This window comes from Cimex lectularius, unplaced genomic scaffold (genome assembly GCF_000648675.2).
Source record: "Cimex lectularius strain Harlan isolate CLEC.00 unplaced genomic scaffold, Clec_2.1 scaffold328, whole genome shotgun sequence".
NCBI lineage: Eukaryota > Metazoa > Arthropoda > Insecta > Hemiptera > Cimicidae > Cimex > Cimex lectularius.
The window spans coordinates 115,299-134,892 of NW_019392923.1; the positions used below are offsets into that span (position 1 = coordinate 115,299).

General features: G+C 31.8%; 2 protein-coding genes across 3 annotated transcripts in view; one reads left to right on the top strand and one right to left on the bottom strand.

The window, feature by feature from the left end:
* The window catches only part of LOC106666253, a 44,660-nt gene extending 40,361 nt beyond the window's left edge, over nt 1–4,299 (top strand). The window contains exon 7 of the mRNA XM_014393322.2: nt 3,986–4,299. Within this exon, the coding sequence (XP_014248808.1) occupies nt 3,986–4,037 (52 nt within the window). The 3' untranslated portion in view covers nt 4,038–4,299. The remainder of the gene's footprint in view (nt 1–3,985) is intronic.
* A 4,425-nt stretch (nt 4,300–8,724) lies between these two features.
* Nucleotides 8,725–18,115, bottom strand: LOC106666237. 2 transcript variants are annotated; one of them, XM_014393293.2, is made up of 5 exons: nt 17,985–18,115; nt 12,171–12,602; nt 11,247–11,341; nt 10,649–10,730; nt 8,725–10,460 (listed from the first exon to the last, which is right to left on the bottom strand). In XM_014393293.2, exons 2-4 carry the CDS (start codon nt 12,600–12,602, stop codon nt 10,652–10,654), a joined length of 606 nt encoding a protein of 201 aa, XP_014248779.1. In that variant the 5' UTR covers nt 17,985–18,115; the 3' UTR covers nt 8,725–10,460; nt 10,649–10,651. The 2 variants fall into 2 exon arrangements, with proteins under 2 accessions (XP_014248779.1, XP_014248778.1); XM_014393292.2 differs by having other exon boundaries at nt 11,247–11,386; nt 17,985–18,110.
* Between the last annotated feature and the right edge of the window lie 1,479 nt (nt 18,116–19,594).

The window sequence follows — 19,594 nt, forward strand, 5'->3', positions numbered from 1 at the left end:
CGCCGCCTATCAATTAAACCCTCGTTATTGATTTTTCATAATCGTTCCCCTTTTTGTTCGATACGGAGGTACGAGTCGTTTATAGGGAGTTCTTTTTTTGGAGAGAAACACTTGCATCTTTTATTGCATTATGCTCTAAAAAATTACAAAATCAATAATTCCGGTCCCAGTACTCAAATTTAAAGCTTTTTTTCATTGATTAAAATTATTTTACAATAGGTTGATTAGAATGCAGAAATCAAAATTTTTTTTTATCAGGGTTAAGAAAATAAAATGTAGGATTCATTACACAAAAATTCTCAAAAACTAAGACACTATCATTAAAGTACGATTTAATTTTTTCTTTAGTTAATTCGTTTTAAGCAACGTTTAAAGTCTTTAAATATGAATTTTTATAGCAAATAAATGGTATATCTCCATTTTGCAGTGTGAATGTATTTATTAGCGTGGGTGATGTCTGGGTGTGGCTGTGACTGAATATCGGGTAGCTCGCAGGCCCGCCAAATTAGTTTGGGTAATTATATATTTGTAGTGTGATGTGAGGGACAGGTCACCGCTATCAAGGTTGTAGTAATACTACCGAGATGCTGCGACCTCTCCAATATGAATGTATTTATTAGCGTGAATGTTTTGTGTAAATGGACGTGGATGTCGAGGAATATCGAGTACTCCACAAGCCCGTCAAAAGGAAATTAGTCTAATGGACGAATGAAATTCTGTACATATGGTATGAATGTATTTATTAGCGCGAATGGAAGGAAGTCGGTAGGATTATGACTATCCTATCGACTTTTTATGTAGTTGTAGGGGCAGGACCACTCTGAGCCATGCCAACTGTAGATTAGGTAATCATTTTCTTAGTATGAGTGGGTATTGTTAGTGAGTCTGTAAATATTGAAGTACTTTTAACAAACCACATGTGGGATGGTAGGAACGAGCAACAAGACACTCCTCTGTTTGGTCGGTAGGAAACAAAATTAAAAGAAGATATGTAGTGAATGAGATAGAGATAAAGTTGAAATGAAACAAAGAAAAATGCGAGAAGCTTATATACCGTGAGGTGCCGGCAATGACCCTAGTAGTTAGCCGGCCAAAAGAAAAAGAAAAAACAAGAAAAATATACATTTTTGGGCTTGATTCGCTAGTAGCAATTTTCTTTTTAACGCCGATGTCCCACGTTTTACTTTAATATTCATATCTCCCCTGGAGTTTATCCAAATTCAACGTTATTACAACTGTTAAAAAGCTTAATTTATCTTCTTTCAGCCTTTACTGGCAAGATTTTGATTTTATGCTAATATACTTGAGAAAGATATGGATTAAATAAACAAAACTGCCAATACGTTTTATATGTCCGGTTCTGATTTATTTATGTATTGATGATGTCACATTGGTGCCATTTTTTAAAATTTAAGTAAATAAAGGCATTCAAACCCTTGGGTCCTATTCTGCCTTGATATTGGTACCAACGGTACACAGTACACACCTAATGGTAAACCCGAGACAGGTGGAAACCACGGAACAGATCAGACATTTTTTCCTTTTTTACTTACTAGACCTTCCAAGGGATATACATTGTGCCAGCATCTCCACATCCCTCACAGGTCAAAGGCTTCAATTTTGCCCTTGTAAGGCCCTCCGAAGCACTTCCACCCTCAATGGCCAAGCATCCTGCCCGTTAATCCCAAAGCCCCCATGCGCGTACCATTGGTTAATTAAATTTCACAGAATTAAAATTTATTGTTGTAGAAAGTTTTACTTAGAATATAGATAATATTAAGTTATATTTTTGAAATTATGCTGGAATCCTTTAGAAAATTGAACAGATTAGAGATGTTATCATCATTAAGATTGCTATAGATATCGTTATCCAGCTTATGTTTGTCTCTTAATTGTTCATATTCTACGCTGAGAAACAAAACAGTAACGTTGAGAGTTGAGCGCAGGCCAAGTAGACGATCTGTAGGTGCTTCATCCAGTTCCTTTGTGCTCCTCTTGCCATGAGCACAGCTTTTAGGATTCGGTGGAACTGTTCGACCTTGTCCGTTTGCCTGCAGGTGGTACGGTCTATGGTGTGCGTTCTACCCCGAGTAGTGCTGAGAGCTGTTGGAAGAGATGAGGTGTTCAGAAACTTGAGACCCAATGATCACAAAAGCTCTGGCATAGTTCTAGCGGTGGTCTCTGCTTGGGTGTCTAGAATTGGTATTGACTCTGGCCATCGGCTCTACCATTGTGAGGCAATATTACATTCCCTTAGGGGGCGGAAGAGGTCCGACTATATCGATGCAGATATATTCGAACCATGAGGCATGTGGGAATGATCCCTAAAGTGAGATCGTGTGTTGGGAGACTGCTTTTTGGTAGAGAGCACAGATTTTGCCCATCAGCCAATGTTTGAGTTTATGCCAGGCCAGAAGTAGCGTTGTGTAACCATCTTTCAGCTGCTCCTAATTCTGGGATGACTCGGGATGTGGACACATTCAAAAGCTGTTCTCCTGAAGGCTGGGGTAAGGTAGGATCGTGGGCTTGCTGAAGTTATTTCACATAGGATTGTCATAAGTGAACCCAGGAACTTGACCTTCTCCAACATGAACGATTCTCCAGAGGGCTTCCGCCTTCTTTGGCTTGCTTGAGGTCCTCCCATCTGGTAGTGGTTTCCAGCTAGTCCAAACGGGAAAGGGCGTCTGCTACTGGATTATCTGCTGATGTGTGCCCATCGTGCACTGCACTGTGCGGTGTAGCTCAGTAACATGTGCGGATTGGTGAGGCATCATTTACGGTGTTGATAAATGCGAAGATGAGAGGCTTGTGATCTGTGTGGACCGAGAAATGTCTTTGTTTATTTTGCCAACAATTTTTGTAGCCGTCTCAATTATTTTTATTATTTTTGTAATGATTTCTTAGTTTTACATAGGGGTTCATTTAGTTTTGTCCTAAGAGTCTGTTCATTCACTGGTACTTGGGTTGAATTGGCATAATTCACGTCAGTGCAAAGTAGGCTAAAATATATACTTTTTTCTTAGCAAACAACAAATTTGATATTCAACCTTTGGATACAACTTTTATATGTTTCTCAAATAGTTTGTCTTCAAAATGTTTCCGTCCAAATGGGGATAACTTTGAAACTAATACAGGAAATTTTACATGTAATGGCAAAACTTTGGCTCTACATACAAATGAAAATTTAAAATATAAAACCTAACATTTGAGGAAGAAAATAATTAAAGAAAAATGATACAAAAACCTAAAACGATAATCCCCACAAGCCAGAGGGTTTGAAGTAAACCTTGGGTAAGAACTTTGAAATGGAGCCCTAGTATGGTACATTTCCCAAATTTCAACTGCAAAAAACCCAATGATTACTGTGAGACAATGAATACTCATCCAACCTAAGCTGTGCACTAACACTAGAACTAGGACTACCACCTTGGGCATATATTTAAAGGATGGCAAATGAACCAGATTCTTTGAAATAGGGAATTAAAACCACACTTAGAAGAATCACATAAAATAATTCTAATCAAAATTATACTAACTACAATGAACGAAAAGCTCAAATTTGACATACAGTATGGAAAAAATAAGTGGTTATGAAAGAATAATTCTTCTAATTTGAAAAATAGATACTTTCAGACTGTTAGGCAACAATAAAGATAATAAAATCATATTGAATAAGCTCAAGTGCTAGTGGGAGAGTGCCTTAAAAATACTCTTTAATATTTGAGAAAACGCAATGTTGAATACCTTTGGGTACCAAGAAGAATAAACCACTTGAATAAATTATCAGATCTGAGATGTGTAACTATAACAATTATAGCCATCATACAACGACAAAAGTTTAACTTTTCCTCTAAAGGTAGGATTGAAATTGATCATGGGCCTCTGCTGCCATTGTCACAAAACAATTGTCTCCTGCATAAATAGTAACATTGTATTAATTTAATTTTATTTTTTAGGTAACACTGAAATTATTTTATGTTTTTAGGGAAGAATGCGGAATACCTTGGTGGAGAAGAGAAAACCCCAGCGCTTACTAGGATTTTCGCTTTTGATCAGAAAATTTTTAAAATATCCAAAGACGAAAAGTAGTAGAAATTAATTCCACTGCTTCATGTTCTACCTTTAATTGCATTGACTAATTTAAATTCTAGGTTTAATTTACAACGTTGTAAATAATTTTACTGGATAGGAATATATTGTAATATTATTTATTGCGCTTTGAGCGTCGTTTGCTTGTAACTATTTAAATAATTTTTTGTGTAAAAATAATACGCGGAATTGAAATGTGAAAAAGTTATATATATATAAATGTATAAAAATATGTAAAGATTTTATTTCGTAAGTACAAAATGTATGTATGAGTCAGATAAATTAAATTATTACTGATTTATATTACAATAAGTTCTGTTTTTTAATTATTATTTGTTTTAAATTACCTCTCTTTATTAATTGTTGGTCTATTATCATAGGTTTTTGCCTTTGTTGGTAGCTTTACCTGTAACTTTTAATGGAAGTAAGAAAAAGGCGTATTTAGTTGTCTTACATTTTCCAAAGGTATTTTAATTTTAACAAAATATTATCATTTTGTTAAATAATTAATTAATTTTGCATTAACAAAAACATAATATAAACTAAAAATACATGATTAAGTTTGAATTTACTCTAGACATCTCATCGTCTTGATCTGCCACTACTAGTGCAGCTAGGTGTGTTCAGCATTTGGCCCATTCAGTCTAAGTGGTTAAATAAATGAGGACAAGCAACCAGGATGATTAGAGATGGTCAAATGGCTCACAATTTGAATAATTATTTTAGAAAATTAAATTACATTTGAATTTAAATTGTCTTTTTTTCACTAGGCTTTATTTATTTTTATATTTTGTGGTATTGGCGACAAATTTTTCCTTTCTTTTAATATGCTGGGCCCATTTTGTCTTCATAGCTATGAAGTGGTAACCATTCAATTTACTATAATAATTAGCCATAATAATTGAAAAATGGCAAAAAGGAGGGAAAATTCAAAAAGTGTGGTTGAGATGAGAAGTTAGTGTTCAAGTGGATCGAGGTCACGATAGCTCAAGTGGTAGAGCAGCGGCGTATCTAGCTGAAGATCGTGGGTTCGAATCCCACTCGTGATACTGACTTTTTTATCTCAACTAAAAACCTTAATTAATTGTAAGATATTAATCGGTCATGCGGACCACGAAACTAATGAATATAATGATTAGCATAAATGTTGGCAGTTAGTTATCTTGTTGATTACCAGCTCATTTCTGATTTATGAGGTCAAGTTGTCTGAAAGTTTGTACGTTGAAAAGATTCACTTTTTTTTCATCACTAATTATTCAGAAATCGTGAGATGCGGTCTGGTGTGATGTACTCTCAACACGACCTGCAAGAATGGCACAATTACACAGAAGACAACACTTTGAGCCCTGACGATGATCTCAATAAAGATCGAAACGTTGGCACGATAAAGAAAATGTTTTTCTGAAACCTACATCACACCAGACCACATCTCACGATTTCCGAATAATTATCGATTAACGGTTGCTAATCCCCACACATTTTTTCATCACCCTGTTCTGCATTCTGAGCAAATAAGGATTTTTCTTCATATTGCTCATCTATCAGAGATATGAGAATGGTATTTGTCATATATACTGTACTTGTGATGGTGTTTTCCTTTCATCTATTTCTATCAGTTACTTTTTATTATTGGGTTGTCCGGAAAATAATGCAGGATTTTAAGTTTTCATTAAAAAAAATCTATATAAAATATTCTGTTTACGTTTACAGGATTACTCATTTGTATGAATGTCAACACTTATTAATCCTCTTCCAAATGATATTGTTTGTTTACCTCTGTAGCATTCCGCTACTTGGAAATAATTCAGTCATCCTTATAATGTCAAAGCGAGAATTTCGTACGATTTTCTTTTACGAGTTTAAACTCGGCCGAAGCGGAGCCCAAACGGCTAGAAACATTAACCAAGTCTGGGGCGAGGGTTGTGTTAATGAGTGCACTGTGCAAAGGTGGTTTAAAAAATTTCGGGAGGGAGATTTCAGCCTTGAAGATGAAGAAGGTCGTGGAAGGCCTTCCTCTCTTAATGATGATGTTCTGCGATCAGTGGTGGGTGCAGAGCAACTCAAAGTCAGTAAAACGACCGTCGCTGACCACCTCAAGGCGATTGGAAAAGTGAAAAAACTCGAAAATTGGGTTCCACACTCATTAAACGATCGCCAAAAAAATCAGCGCTTTGATGTTTGTGCATCACTTCTTTGTCGAAACAAAAATGACCCATTTCTGGCCAGAATTGTTACATGTGACGAAAAGTGGATTCTCTACGATAACACTAGACGTTCTGGACAGTGGCTCGACAAAGGAGAAGCTCCAATACATTTTCCAAAGCCCCCAACTCATCAAAAAAAGGTAATGGTTACGGTATGGTGGGCTTCATTTGGTTTAATACACTACAGCTTCTTAAATCCTGGCGAAACCATCAATGCTGAATCATACTGTAACCAAATTAATACCATGCATCAGAAATTGGCAGTAATGAAGCCCTCTTTGGTCAATCGGAAAGGGCCCATTTTGTTGCATGACAACGCTCGACCACATGTGTCACGTGTAACGTCACAAAAATTATTGGAGCTTGGCTATGAAACTTTGCCTCACCCACCCTACTCTCCGGACCTCTCGCCTACTGACTACCATTTTTTTAGACACCTGGACCACTACTTAGAACACATAATATTCAAAAATCAAACGGAACTGGAAAATGCATTTATTGACTTTATCAATTCTAAAAATTCTGAATTCTACTCAGACGGAATTAATAAGTTACCAACACGTTGGGAGAAATGTATTGAGAGTATGGGAAATTATTTTGATTAAAGAACATTGCTTTAAAGTAACTAGTTTCTTTTTTTTTGTTTAATACCAAAATCCTGCATTATTTTCCGGACAACCCAATATTTTCGTTCCCACAATAGAAGAAAAATGTTTCAAATTATTGGGTACAACAGAGTATAGATACCATATTGTTTTGTTGATTGAAATTCAAGATTATTTCAACAATGATCAACTTAACTTCATGGGTTTTTCAATGTTTGATCATGCAGGTTATTGCATTATTGTCTCTGACCCCCTCGTACATATTTTACAAATATATAGAATACGCAATGTACCAACCAATAATAGACCAACCACTGAAAAAAATCAATTTAGACCATAGCAAATAAAAATAGAAAGACTGGAGGGGGGGGATCAGGGGCAGTCAAGGTACATAATTAGATACATACACCTTTTGATACTATGTATTTGTCAAAATGTTACTTAATAGATTTGCAACCCTATTTTTAGGTACAATTTAGTTTTCATTTTTTGTGCTGAATTTTAGCGCTCAAGAGCTTTACAAAAAAGGCTGGGAAAATAAACAAAACTGTTAATAAATAATTTTCAAGCATTGCTTCAATTAATCATGTTCAATATTAGGTTAGGTAGATGCATGTTTAAAAATACATGTCTAAGAAAAGGCGTAAATACTGATAGATCTTTTATGCCTGGAGAGCTTAATCATCAAAGATGGAAAACATCTTTGCAATTTATTGAATTGCACCAAAAGGGAGTAGGAAATTTCTTATCAACTAAAAGAAAGAACAGTTTACCAATCTTTATGGTGTTCTGCTAAAATTCTGCTCAATTTATATTTAAAAACACATTTTCTTACAGTGAAAATGTAATTTAGTTATATTTTAGGATACTGTGTAACTAGTTCTCATTATGAAAAACTGTTGGAAGGAAATTGTACTTTTTTTCATAAACTTTTAAGAAACACTCGTAGAAATAATGTTCAAACCACAGCCGTAGTTTAGGCAAAAAGGGCTGAAGTTACCAGTTTAAGTTAATACTGTTTTCTATTTTGCCCATTTCCCAATCAAACTTTTAATTTGACAATGTTGTCGCAAAATAATTTTTCTTTGGATAGATATCTTCATTTAATCATACTTAGCCTCTGTTTCATATTACCTAAATTCTCAGTTATTCACTGTAAACCCCTTCATTGATGATATAAGACAAACTGTAGCAAAAATATCCATGATCACCTCAGTCACCTCAAGTTTGATATCGCAAACGGAGAAAGCACTCAGGTAAATTTTATCTTTTGGCGGTATTATACAAACTTATCCAAAATACTCTAAAAAGATAGTATGTGTCCAATAATCCAGTACAGAACTTATGAATAAAAAATAAAGAAAATCTTGTCATACTACCTACCTATTAGGTGTCGCGGATGAGAGGCCAAACCACTTTACAATACTTTTTTCACACATTCAATTAAAAAGCCATGAGCTATGCCAGGATTTGAACCCAGAACCTCTAGTATCGGAAATATGAGTCAGACACCCTAACCACCGTCGACCCCGATCATACGATTGTTTATAGTTTGATCCAATCATCCTGGGTCTGCCTATTTTCCTGGATTTGTCTGTCAGACTCATTTCGACTTTTCATATTTTATCCACCACATACATGACAATCAAGCAATATGTTCATCATCTTATAGTTCTCACAACTTCCCCAGGAAAAAAAATTGAGTATTTTCTCAGACTTCTGAATTCTTTTTAATTGATACGTACTGATTCAGATAAATAATTAAACTTAATAGTGAAGTATTCTGTACCATGTTTGAAAATGATAGGAAGAAATAGTGCTGAGTGTCAAGGGGGTTAAAAACAAAATAATGTAAGTATTTTTTAATTTTTTTTGTTTGTTTTCAACACAAAACACACAGACTAAATAAATGTCATGGTTTTGATACTGGAACTGAAATGTCTTGCTAACATTATCTTCCATCACAGCCATAACATTATTCTTCCTTTCTTCACAAATTGTTTTAACATTCTTATATTAAACTTGGAGAATGGTGTTAAAGGCTCCTACCAAAAACGTTTAAAACAAATTTGCAATTGTATTAATACATTAGTGGAATCAAGTCATATATCAATATTTAATAATAAAATAAGCAGTCTAATAATGATTCATTAAAATTTTTTTGAAAAAAAAAAAAATCCAAATATACTAAAGCAATGAATATTAAAAAAATATTTAGTCTTATTTTAACTTATTTTATTATTTACAATTCTCACTTATTCTTTCATGGACTAAACCATTTCTTCATAATAACACCTCTTGGTTAGTTTAGTAATAACCATAAAAAATACTTTTGTACAAAGTTTACAAATTTTTGTTGTTGTTAAAACCATTTTGAGCAGATTTGTTTATGTCGAAATCAACTTATTTGTTTGATAACATTTTTTTAACCATGACACAACATAAAGTTATTTTAAATCAATCTTTCCATTATTTAAAATATTTTTATTATTTCCTTTTGAAGTACGTCTCATGCTATGCAAAAAGTCAAGGAAGTACTGTCATTTATGTTTAAATCTCAACTAACTTGTGAGTTTTTCAAAGCCGTACTTGCTAAATTTACAATGGAAGAATTGGACGCTGAGATTTGAATTTAGTAAATTTCCCCTGTTTATTTTATTTTTAGAGAAAACTTTAATTGATATTCTTCCTAGTATTTTTTAAAATCTTATTTCCTAAATTAATATTTAATAATTAAATACAAGCTAGTGTAAACTAAGTCGAAAAATAAATTAATCTGAGATAATGTATATTATTATTTTTTGATAAAAAATAAACAAATCTGGTAAAGTTTCCACAACCTGATAACTCACTCTCACAACAAAAATATTTAACAACCTTTTTTCTTATTGAAAATAAAAATAATTTAAAAAAATAACAAAATATGTTGAGTTATGTACAGAAATAATCATTTTAGAACCTATAATAAATTATAAATAAACATATTTTTAATCAATTAAAGAGCTAGAAAGCTTTATATTTTTGTGTGCTATTATAGCTTAAAATTAACCTAACATCTATACAATCAGTTCAAGCATATTTTATATACTTATTGTTAATAATAAATTCCATAAAAATAAACATTGTGCTCTTTTTTTGAAATTTGAAAGATGTTCATTTTTGGTGCTTATATAAAAAAAAAACAACAAAAAACGCACATGTGCTGAAACATCATTAAAACGGAATGTTTGCCGTGCTGATATGTGCATACACTAACAATAAAAAAAAGTGTTACAATAAAAAAAAACATTTCCTTATTTACATCATTTGATTCTCAAATGGGTATTAGGAACATCATCACGAACATCGGGTTTTAAACCTTGGCAATATTTCTGAGGGTAAGCAGAATGTATAAATTCTAAGAAAATTATTCTAATATGATGTCGATTGAGATGAGGTTAATGAAGTTATACTCATGCCTAAAGAACAAATGTCATCTGATTCTGAATTGAATGAGACTTCCAGTTCTTCAGCATTAGCCAATGGCGCTAATCTTCTGTCTTCCTCTTTGATCTCTTTATACCTGAAATGAAATCAATGTGAATTTATCATTTAAAATTGAATCTAATGCAAAACTAGAAACTATTTGTTTTAAATTGAAATTTTTAAGTGTGTGCGTTTTTTTAAAATATTTTTATTTTTAAAACGTGTTTTAATTGTAGCAAAGTATTAACCTTGCAATAATTATTCAGTGAATAATGTATATCTTACCTTCTAAACTTCTTCGTTGTGACTCAAAGGCCTTAGTACGATCCTTGGATCTGATTCAAGCATTCTTTCGTTTTCCTCGTTCCTGAATTCATACATAACACATGCATGCCTTTTTTAGAATCACTCAAGAAAACAAGCTATTAAAATATTTTTTTAAAAATGTGTTAACTTTGATTTTTGCTTGCAAAGTAAAACAGTTAAAGTTATGTTATTTAAAAAAAAAAATAAATAAATAAATAAAATAAAATAAATAAGATCGAAAGTTAAGATGTGCAACAAGCCTTAGTAATTTCAAATTCAAAATTATTACTGGCGATATTAAACCACTTCAAATAATTCAAAGTTATATGTTTTTAATATGAATTAAAGGTACTTAGTTATTTTATTTGTATTCAACAAGGTCAAGATTTAGTTTAAAAAAGGAAATCTATTTATAAAATTGACATAAAAAGATCAAAATGTAAAATCGAGTCCTTAAAAGGTTTGCTATAAATATGCTATAAAAGGAACAGTTTCATTGGAGATGTGCCAGTATGAATCATTAATAAGTTTATAGAAAGTGTGATGAGTATAATAATAGTAAAGAACAATTACTGACCCCTCTTTGTTTTCGGTCGTTGCCATTAACTTGCTCGTCTCCTCGTGCTCAATTCCAGATGGTGGTTGGTATGCGATCTCCGACACTGGTCCATACTGAGCCGCGACCAACAAATCCGTTGATGGGTTCATTGTATGAATCTAAACGCAGCACAAACATCACGCACGAAAAAAAAAAAAAATAAAAAAATAAAATAATAAAATAAAATTAAAAATAATAATAAAAAAAGGAAAAACAAAATAATTGAACTGACAAAAAGTGGAAAAATATAGATAATTAAAGGTAAATTTATTTCTAAAACTGTGCATACATGAAAAAAGCAAATCTAGGGTTAAAAAAAATCACAGGAGTAAAATTATAAACGACCAGCTTAATTAATAAATAAATTGCGTGATGCTGTGCAACATTTTTTGATAATTCATTGTGAAATAGTGACTTTTTATACATATATTTTTTTAAATTAATAATTTACCTGTAAAATTATCTTAATACAAAAATTTCTCAAATCATTCAGAACCATGATTTAAATTTGAGTAAATTATTACATTAAAATTTTAGCGAAACATTTCCTAAGCATACCTAACAGTCTTGATTATACCATTAATATTTATGAAATGGAGATTGACTAGTAACTGAATATTTCTTTTAATCATTAATAGTTTGGTTTACTTTACGAAACTGTGCTTAATTCGTCCCATTGGAATATCCTTAATGTATCATAAGAATTTATTTCAAAGTTAAAATATGTTGTTTTTATTATAATTATTGTCAAATATTGCTATAGATAACTGCAAATAGATCAATATTTTTTTATAACAAATTTAATATTGTATAAAATAATAAGATAAAGGAAGAAAAACTGATAAACTAAGCACAGCTTGTCAATATTGTCATACAATGTCAAAAAAACAAAACACAACCCACCTGCCCGTTTCCTCCTTGGTCAAGGTGCATTGCCATCCTTTCTTCTTTAGACGGATAACATGGACACTCTTTTCTTCTCATCATCATCCTTGTATATATAACAAGGAGAATGACTCCAATTAAAATCATCACCGAGCCGACTATGGAGAGACCCAATCTGCTGCTCGAGTTCTCCCTCTCTTTGACAAAACCATTTGCGTCTTCCATTTGGTTCTGTAAATTGTCAGAAAAGGCGACGTTCCCTTCAATGACTATTATAAGCCCTGCACCTAAAGAGAAGAGCGCAAGCGCCAGGAGGAACCAAAGTATGCAACGTGGACTCCTGAGTCTTGTCGGTACGGTCTGTGACAAATAACTTCCAGGCCGTGACCATTCATTTTGCTGCTCGTAACTCACGGTCGTCGGCTGATATACAGGGCCACTTGCAGGCATCTAAAATTATATTAACAAATTGTTTTCACTGCATTGTTCAACAACAAAATTCAAATAAATAATTAAAATATAGTTTTTAACGTATTTATTATTATACACAAAAGTAAAGTAAAGGGAGTTTCATTCTTTTATTAAGAACGGTTTTTAACTGTAACTCCTTTCAATAAAGAAAATAAAAGATGAATCTGTGACAGTTTTGTTTCACATACTTACAATGTAGATATAAACAATGTTGCTTAGCAGTATAAATTTTTGTAAAAGAAGACCAGCATTTTTCATAAATAACAGAAAAGCTAGTATTTCTACACAATTACTTTTATGAAAACACAGCTGCAGTTGAAAAGGGCTTTCACCAAGAGGGGAAAACGCTATTGTATAATCACATTTACACAATGTAAACATTTATTTTTATATGGCAGTGTCTTTGTCTTTTTCACACAATAGGTTCTATTTACTTTTGTTAATTAACAGTTTGGGGATGGTTAGGGATGGCAACCCGAAGCGAGTACAATAATTAACAGTTATTTGTCATTTGTCTAATTCAAGCAAGAGATTCAATAAAGAGCAAAAGGTTTAATTTTCTTTGTGATAAATATTCTGAAATATGACCACAGATTCATGAAATATTAAACTTTTTGATTTTAATGTTGTTATATACGTTTAAATATATTAAATTCCTATAAGAACGTAGACAGAGAACAATTTTTTCTTCTTCAAATTTTTACCTATTTTTATGTGCGTTCAATTGTGAATAAAAGCAAAGACAATATGTTGAGATGTTGAATTAATATATTTTTTTTTAAAAACAAACAAAAAACTAAGTGTATAGTTTAACATTCTTTTAAAATAAAATGAAATTTAGTCCTAACATGAAAAAATTACATTTTATACATTTTCACAACTTTGAATATGATGATAATTATAAGTACAAAAATTGCTTCCCGAGAAACATAATTGAAACAGAACTATTGATCTTTGATTTAAACTCAAAATTGGTAATCATGAATCCACCCTGAGACGTAGACATGTTTTGGTTTGTAAGAAGTCTTTAATGTTGCACTAAGTGATCAACGTACTGTAATAAAGACATGACAGGTTTATTGAACCTGCGATATTTCATTTGCTATTTAAGTTTTATCAAACTGGGTGAGGTGTAAACAACAAGTTATGAGTAGCGCCCAAAACATGTTATCTTTCAAATCCCCATAATTAAGATTTCAATTAAAAAAACCAACAAAACCAATATATGAAATATACGCATATAACAAAACTTAAAGTAAAAACGCACACACATTTTCACAGTATTTTGTTTTATTCTATTTTTCAACTTACTACTACCAACTAATTTTCCACAATTATATAAATGATTTTCTTTCAGCAACTATTGTTCATCGATTTCTGGATGTTCACATAAGCAATAAAAGCAAACGTATTATTTTCTGAGATATGAACAAATAAATTGAGTTTTACTACCTGTTTTTTTAAAGTGCCCTTCGGTATTTCTAGATGCTTACTTAATGTTAACAAAATATAATAACATTGAAATAAAAAAGTCTTTTGAAATTTGGTCATTAATGATCTGCCTATCCTCACTGGGTTGGTCTATGAGATGTGCTCCCAACACTGAAGTTGGCAAAAAGCCGAAACGCACAAAATGATTGGTAACAACCAAATTTCAGGTTCATCACTCCACAGACAACACGGAGAAATCCCACATTTTAACAAGCTTTTTTTCAAGCTTATATAAGTATATAAAGTAGCGATCAAAAGTAATGAGCTGCCGATCAATTAGTTCTTCAATTCACCAAAATAGTTTCTCTTGAATTTTGAATTCAACAAAGTTTAGTTGTTGTATGGTAAATGGTTGTTTTTCAATCTGGAATGATTATAAAGATAAAAACTAATATTTGGTTTGTTCACAAGTATGAAAGTGGTAAACAGTAGGGGGGGAATAACTAGATACTTTAATCACTACCATATTCAATGTAAAATAAATAATATTTGGATGGCTAACTGTCATGAAAACTTTTTTTTTAATGAGGGAATTTCCACTACGAGGTTGTGAGAACCCTCGAGGTGCTGGAGTTTTTGGGAGGAAAAAAATTGTGTGTCAGGTTCAAATGCAGAGCTGCTGGATTCGATCACTGGGCCTTTACCTTACCGATGTTGAGTGCCTGTCAATGCCTTAGCAATTGTGGTCACCGACACCCCACTAGGAAAACTTCTTTAAACAGAATATTGTACATTCAAACTATGTTAGTTTTATTAAAATAAAATAATGTAGGTTTTTATTATTATTTTGGTAATTTTTGAGGGACTTATTTTACTATGTGTGTATATCGTTGAATATTGAGATAATATATGGCTAAGATAAGAAGTTTTATTTCTTTACAAAAACAGTGTGCATGTAGTTTAAAAACACTTCACAAATAATCATTATTACAAACAATTTACGAAACAGAAATATAATAAAATTATCAAAACGCTGACACAACTTTTTGAGATGACTAAAAAGGCACATTGCATTTAATAGTAAATGTAAATGTTTTCCTTCTCGACCTAACAGTCTGCCCTGCTAAGGGTGGAAGGTGATCATGCTTCAGATTGCTTCAGATTAGAAATAAACATGAGCAATTATCCAGTGTCGACATATACACCTCGTCACATCAGAAATGTCAAAAATATTCATGGAAATTGAGACAAGTTCTATAATTGAAGTAGTTTTCACTTTGATGACAAAATCTGACTAAACATTCTTTCTGGCTACGTAAAAAAATTTGTTTTTTAGGATTGTGATTTTAAAGTTTAGACTGATACAAATTCAAATTTGTAGTAACATTTTATGTTAATGTGCTTATAGATATATCAAAATATAAATCAAAGGGTACGTGTAGGTAGGTACATACTGTATTAATTATGATATTTTCCTAACATCCATTAGCTACTTTGGTTCGAATTCTTTTATCTTTTTTCTGAATACATTCTTGCTTTTGGTTCTAAACGATCAGAAGAAATATAACCCAATTAACAACTCTGCACCACTGAGGCAAAACTCGGTAAGCTGAATTTTGGCCAATTTTAGATAAATACATATTTCAGTAAGAAAAGTCTGACATACTGTGTTTATGGTTTAAGTCAAGGAGGAAATCATTTCCTTTTAAACATAATGTGCTTGTTTAGACATCTCGATAATTCTATTTGAAAACTTGAATAACTCATAAACCCATTTACTAGAACAACTAAATTTGTACCAAGGCCTACACTTTAAAATCGCAAACCTGCAAAAATTTTTGAGGGTGCAACAGAACTTCATGGGTTTTGCAATGTTTTATCATGTTATATCCATTTAATTAATGCCTCTGATGCTTTACAAACTTATACAATACACAATTGAAAAAATACCCTGACCGACTATTGAAGAAAGCCAAATCAGACCAATAAAAAAATCAAGATTTAAAAAAAACTACTAGGCCAACTACATTGATTTTGATACAACAAAAAGTAAATTTGTACCAAAAGTCTAAAACTTTAAAATTGCAATCACAAAAAGTTATGTTTTTGATCTCCAGCTCTGCCTCAAGGGTTCGTCAACTGAACTTGATGGGATTTTCAATGGTTAATCATACTTGTTATTTCCACTTAACTACATGTCTCTGACTGACTCAATATTTTACAAACTTATACAATACACAATTGAAAAACATAAATATAAAAATACATAATATAAAAATAACAAATTCAAAAACCTTCTATGCCAACTACTACAATTTTGATGAAATGTAAGCACAAAAAAAGCTACTACAAAAATTGAATTTGTACCGCAAGTATAAACTTAAACTGTTTTGACTTATCCACTTTTGCCCGAAAATACATCACCCGAACTTCAGTGTTTTTAAGTTTTTTTTAAAATGTTTAATCATCCATGTTATATCCAATTAATTACATGTCTTCTACGCCTTTTACATTTTACAAACTTATAAATACACAATTGAAAAATAAAATGACCATTGAACAGCCAAATCAGACCAAGCCAATAATAATATAGAAATGATGAATGGTGGAGTGAGTGCGATGTTCAGTCCTTCTAAAAAAGATAGTTCCTACTCACTCTGTTGTTTTCCAATGATCCGGATTTCTAGCTTTGAGCTCATCATCAGGTTGAAGGATTCTACAACCTAATGATGAGCTAAAAGCTCGAAATCCTGACATTGGAAAACAACTTACTGTGAGTAGGAACTATCTTTTGAAGAAGGATAAAATATGATAAAATAAATTAAAAACCTTTTTATTAGGACAACTATATAGATTTTGATGAAATGTGAACACAATTAAAAAAAGTTTCTACAAAAATTGGATATGTATCAAAGGTTTAAACTTTAAAATAGCAATCATGAAAAGTTGTGCTTTTTGACTTATACAGTTTTGCCCCGACGATGCTTCCGTTGAACTTCAATGTTTAATCATGCATGTAGTTTCTATTTAATTACAATTCTTTGATTGACTTCATATTTTACAAGCTTATATTTTACAATACACAATTGGAAAAAAAAAGAATACACAGACCAACCGTTGAAAGTCAAATCACACCACCTAAAAAATATAATAAAATAAAAACCTATTTACTGAGAAAACTACATAGATTGGACGAATTCATGAAGATTGGAGTGAAATAAAAAAAGTTACTGCAGCAATTAAATTTGTATCAAAGTTCTAAAACTTTTTTTTTTAAACAGGCATACAACCACTAGGGTTAAAGATGCCTAAATCATATTATATTTGGACATATATAAAATTATTTACACAAAAATAAAATTAAGTTTATCAATCCAGTCTCACGTAAGAATTCCATCGGCCTATCTGTCTCTTCAGCTTTAAAATCCCAATCATGAAAAAGTGTTTGACTTCCCGGTCGGCCCTGAGATTCACATTATTTTTTAATTTATTTCGCTTTAGAAAATTATTTGTGTGTATTATAATTTTGCATAAATTGTAACTAAGCAAAAATATTGTTTTTCTAGTGACTCACAGTGTGAAATAAGCGAAATACAAGAGGAAAATATAAATTATTCGAGTGGTTTAATTGTTGGCGACAATTTTTTGAGTAACGATTTTGCTTTAATTCAGTTAGGTCATGGTCAAAGAGAATAAAATCATAAAGATTTTATTTTGGTGATTATAAACGCGGTATGAAAAAAATATTGACATATGCTGTCATCAGGCTTCAAGGAGTACGTACAACGTACATAATAAGATAAGCAGGTATACACGGAGTCCAATCCGGACGGCACAGGTGTTTAACGATTTTTAAAACAGGACAGCAAATTCGAGCCGTTGAGCTTTAATTTTTTGTCTGAGTAAATAATACAATGTTAAAAAACTCACCTCGGTCTCTTTCGTGGATTTGTCAGTTACATATATGAAATAAAAAAAGTATTAAACTGAAAAAGGTATTAAGTACCACTGCCGAACGCGACTCCAGTCAAGCTCAATGCCAACTCGCCACAGCCTTCGTGCACGACGCGCTCCCCACCAACGCGATAAAATAATCTAAGAAAAACGGCTAATAATCAGGCGAAAAGCGAAAACCTTTTTATCCGGCCAAAGTAGAGATTGGTTTAAAAAAAGAACATTTTTTTTGTTTTAAATGGGGAAAATTAGTCGTCTCGGCTACCCTAGTCGGGAGATTTTGATGTATGCGCAGATTGGGGCGGAACCGGTCCGGCCCCGCGCAATCAAACACACCAAACCTACGAATTTCACCTAAACAACGGTGCTCGTGTGAAATACGTGAAATTTCCAACCGGCGGCCGAGTGTCGTCAGCGGAGGGCACACGGCGACCAGCGTCGAGAGCAGCGAACGGATCCGATCCTGTCTCACGACACCGCGTCTGTTCAACTTTCAATTGACATCACCAGAAAATGATAATTGAATTTTATTGAATATAATATTATTGACAAAATTTATCCCGTTTTATTTATTAAAAAAAAATTATTAAGAAAAAATTAAATATTAAAAAAAAAAAAAATTAACTCCGTCACCTCAAGTGGAGTTAAAATGCGGAAGTTCCTGGAAAAACAGTTTCGTGCGCCTTTTGGTTATTCAATTATTTATGACTGATTTCAGCTAATTTTATTAGCAAATCTCTACCCAGAGGAAGCAGGTAAGAAATGGCTTAGCATTACAATAATATTTTTTTTTCTAATTAAAATCCTTAGAAGGATTAAAGTGATCCAAAATTACACCCATTCAATTTAAAACATAGAAACCACATACCAAAATTTAAAACAAAAATTAAGCTAAATAAAAGTTCAGACAAAACATACAGTACTCGATATATAAAACATTATTAATAATAAAGTAAACTCAATTAAAAAAATAATTAAATTGGGCAGATGAAAAAGATCGTAAGGGATGAAAAGACAATGAATTTTTATCCCAAACGTTTGGCAGTTATTCTTTAGTTTGAATTATAAATTTTGTTTTCCTTGGATTTATATTATATGGCTGCAAGAATTTAATTTATTAGTCATGGCTCTAGGATTTCATTATTTAAAAATTAAAATTCTATTTTTTAACATATTAAAATGATTAAAGTATGAAGTTAGTATGTAATTGTCTTTTTATCCCTTACGATTTTTTTTTCATTTACACTCTTTTTTTATACACTATATTTTGTCTATTATTTTTCAACTATCTTCCATTGGTTCAAATTTTATGTATGATTTCTTGGTTAATTATTTATATACATGCCTGGAACAAAATCTAAGCTAAATAAAACGAGACAAAACATACAGTGTTCTATGTAAAAGAAATTATTGATACTAAACACGATAAAAAAATTTTTAATTGTACAGATGAAAAATATTGTAAGGGATGAAAGGACAATTACACCTTAACCTCGTACTTAAATAACATGAATATGTTAAAAAGTAAAATTTTAATTTTTAAATAGTGTAATTAATATTTACATAGTGGAGCATTTATTAATAAA